The 4,036-nt window shown below is 49.8% G+C and overlaps 1 protein-coding gene across 1 annotated transcript; it reads left to right on the top strand.

The window, feature by feature from the left end:
• Positions 1–890: 890 nt before the first annotated feature.
• On the top strand, positions 891–1,982 carry Gpr6 (G protein-coupled receptor 6). The gene has a single exon (XM_047559680.1). It carries the CDS (start codon positions 891–893, stop codon positions 1,980–1,982), a length of 1,092 nt encoding a protein of 363 aa, XP_047415636.1.
• Positions 1,983–4,036: the final 2,054 nt, after the last annotated feature.

Below are 4,036 nucleotides of genomic sequence, written 5' to 3'. Positions count from 1 at the left end.
AGAAGAGTAACCGTTCGCACCCCGGAGCCGGGAACCTGACGTCACCGTGCCCCGCCTGTCAATCTGCCGCGGGCGCGCTGCTCGTAGCCGCCTTTTCTGCCACTGACTGTGCCTCTCACTCGCCGCCGCTCCAGCACAGCGACAAGGAGTCCCGCACTGGTCTTCCTCGCCCGCCCCGGCCGCCTCCTGCAGGCAGCAGCTCTGTTAGCTCAGGGAGCCCAACCGGGCGCCCCGCCAAGGCGCGCATGACCAGCGACTCCTGAAGCCCCAGGTGAGCTTTGGGGTTGCCCGGGAGAACTTGGAGGGTTCGGGGAAGGGAAGAAAGAAAGGACAGCCCGGTAGTGGGTTTTTCCCGAAGCCAGAGAAACGGAGCGAAGCTCAACCACCCCTTCCTCGGCCCCTCACTTGATATTTATTCCTGGGGTCTCTGTGCTCCAGGGCTCTCTGAACACTGAGATGGCAAACTTCGCTTTCAGCACTGCGGACAGCGACACGCCTCACAGCTAGGGGAAAGTGCCTCGACCTTGCCTGCAAGAGCCTGGGCGGGACTATCCCAAACTGATAGTCTTAGTTATATGTATTTGGGTGCGTGTACAAATACAAGCACTCTTACAGGATTGACCTATGTGCATGTCATCCGTGTGTATACGCGAATACTCAAGACAATTCAGGCAACCCGATGCATTTCACTCACTCACTCAACAGGTGTTTATTTGAGATTAGCACTTACTTCTACTTCACCGCTCTGCTCCAAGGTCCCGGGGTGGGATGGGCAATTTGATTGGGACAATTCTAGCCGGGCACCTGCGCGAGGGGAAGTTCCCTGGCAGTCTAAAAACACACCTGACACCTGCTCTCCCTCTCTAAGCAGGGTGCTGCATCTGGCCGCGATGAACGCGAGTGCCGCCTCGCTCAACGAATCTCAGGTAGTGGCAGTGGCGGCCGAAGGAGCGGCGGCGGCAGCCACAGCGGCAGCGGCACCGGACACCGGCGAATGGGGGCCTCCTGCTGCTGCGGCGGCGCTGGGAGGCGGCGGCGGAGCTAACGGGTCCCTGGAGCTGTCCTCTCAGCTGCCAGCAGGGCCTCCCGGACTGCTGCTTTCGGCAGTGAATCCATGGGACGTGCTGCTTTGCGTGTCGGGGACGGTGATCGCAGGCGAAAATGCATTGGTAGTGGCGCTCATTGCGTCCACCCCAGCGCTGCGCACGCCCATGTTCGTGCTCGTAGGTAGTTTGGCCACCGCCGACCTGTTGGCGGGCTGTGGCCTCATCCTGCACTTCGTGTTCCAGTACGTGGTGCCCTCCGAAACTGTGAGCCTGCTTACCGTGGGCTTCCTTGTGGCCTCCTTCGCCGCCTCCGTCAGCAGCCTGCTAGCTATCACAGTGGACCGTTACCTGTCCCTCTACAACGCGCTCACCTATTACTCGCGCCGGACACTGTTGGGTGTGCACCTCTTGCTTGCTGCGACCTGGACAGTGTCCCTAGGTCTCGGCTTACTGCCGGTGCTGGGCTGGAACTGCTTGGGCGAGCGGGCCTCCTGCAGCGTGGTGCGCCCGCTGACACGCAGCCACGTGGCGCTGCTCTCAGCTGCCTTCTTTGCGGTCTTTGGCATCATGCTCCACCTGTACGTGCGTATCTGCCAGGTGGTCTGGCGCCACGCTCACCAGATCGCGCTGCAGCAGCACTGCCTGGCGCCGCCTCATCTCGCAGCCACAAGAAAGGGCGTGGGAACGCTGGCCGTAGTGCTTGGCACTTTTGGTGCCAGCTGGCTACCCTTCGCCATCTATTGTGTGGTGGGCAGCCACGAGGACCCAGCCATCTACACCTACGCCACCCTACTGCCGGCCACCTATAACTCCATGATCAATCCCATCATCTATGCCTTCCGCAACCAGGAAATCCAGCGCGCCTTGTGGCTCCTGTTCTGTGGCTGTTTCCAGTCCAAAGTGCCCTTCCGCTCCAGGTCCCCCAGTGAGGTCTGAAGGGCTCCTTTCACGTCCGTTCACCAACACCACACCCCCAACAAGCCAGCCTTTGGTGAGCTTACTGGTGCCTGCTGATGAACTCGGAGATTCCAATAGTGTGAATCTGATTTTGGGGGAGGAAAAAAGAGGGACAAAACATAAATGCAACAAACTCACAAGGACAAAGAGGCTTGTTGGCACTTTACATATACAGTGTATACACGTGTACATATATATACAAATATTTGTATCTTCTGGAGATGTTCAGGATGTGAGCTTCCTGTTCTGTGAAAAACTACCAAAAGATGTGGTTATATACTTAAACTGTACATCACATTTGTCAAGTGAAGACATTCCAATACTGCTTAATAATAGCACTTTATTTTCAGCTGCTGAACTGCCAAAACAGTGTTGCCATTTTCAAGGGCAGGGAAAAGGGAGTAAAAGGTGTATTTTTGTTGTATGTGATAGAATATTTTGCTGCACATGCATCAACAAATGACAACATATTTTGTACACAAATAAACATGTTACAAAAAGGTAATTTGGGGTACATGATTGACTATACAATTACTATTCAAGAGTCAAATTATGAATGCATTTACTTAAAAAGTTTATTATATATTATCTTCCTCCTGAGAAAATCTTAATGTAAGAAATCATATACATTTTCATATTGTTCATAATTTTTCACTGAAATACCTAATCTAGATCACGGGGGAGGGGGAGTAATGTATTCATGTTAAAGTATTCACAGAACATGAAAGGGTCGTATAATTGGTGCAAGTTAATCCATTCTCTTGATTATGGGATTTGGAAGACTTTTCACAGGATACAACTATTCCTTCACCTCATCACATGCACTCTCCCAAAACCACAATTTTGAATTGTAGTTTCTCAAGTATGTCAAGAGTTTCAAATATTGACTGTTCACACTGACTTAATATATTGTTGCTAGTCAGTTCTTGTAGCAAAATGTGCAACCTTAAAAATGAATAAGTCCTTCCAAGACAGGTTCCAAGACATATTCCTCACGCCTTCATGAAGGAAATGAAGGTGTGTCCAGCATTGCCTCTTGAACCACTATCGTCTTTCAAACAGGCCATGAACATCCTTAAGAATTAAATGTCCCCATTCCATCAGTGGGGGTGAGTCATGATCCCCACCCCATCCTACTTAGAGGATAATGAGAGGATAAATAAGAGAATATGTGTGTACATGCTCTGAGTCCCTGTGAAGAAATAAGCCCACAAGCTCAAGTAGTTACTTACTCTTAGGAAATCATACACAGGCACATTTGTTCATTGATTTAACATTTATTGAATGTCTACTATATGCTAGACACAATTCCAGGGCTGAGAATGTTGACATGAAGTAAATAAGCAAAAAGTCTCATGCTTGTGAAGTTACACAAGTGGGGGAACTGGCCTACAAGCAAATAAATATATAATGTCATGTTAGCATCAATACTAAGAACTAAAATAAAGTGGGGTGAGAGATGGCAAGAAGTAGGGATACTTCAATAGGGTGATCAGGGAAGCCTCTCTGAAGAGAAAACACTCAGGAGGTAATCTCAGTGAAGAGAGGGTGTGAGACAAATCAGAATGTCTGGAAAGAGCTTTCCACACAGAGGCAGCAGTAAACACCAAGATTTTAGGGGTGTGATATTCCTGGCAAGTTCAAGGAACATCAAGGTCAAAGACTAGAAAGTGAGCAAAGAAAAGAGAGGTGTGAAACTAACATGGAGAGAGAGCATCATTTCAAGCTTTGCAGACCACTATCAAAACTTGGACTTTTGCTCTGAGTGATATGGACATGGCCTGATCTGATATATATCTTTAAAGAATCACTCTGAGCCAGGCATCATGGTGCATGCCTGAAATCCTAGTGACTCAGGAGGCTGAGGCAGGAGGATTGCAAGTTCAAAGCCAGCCTCAGAAACTTAGCAAGGCCCTAAGTAACTTACTGAGACCCTGTCTCTAAATAAAAACTAAGAAGGGATGGGGATGTGGCTCAGTAGTTAAGTGCCCCCTGGGTTCAATCACTGGTACCAAGAAACAAAGAAAGAAAGA

Source organism: Sciurus carolinensis, chromosome 7 (assembly GCF_902686445.1).
Source record: "Sciurus carolinensis chromosome 7, mSciCar1.2, whole genome shotgun sequence".
In the NCBI taxonomy this organism is placed as follows: Eukaryota; Metazoa; Chordata; class Mammalia; order Rodentia; family Sciuridae; genus Sciurus; species Sciurus carolinensis.
Note: the sequence above shows the minus strand (reverse complement) of the source record. Positions and strands in the feature narration are given on the sequence as shown.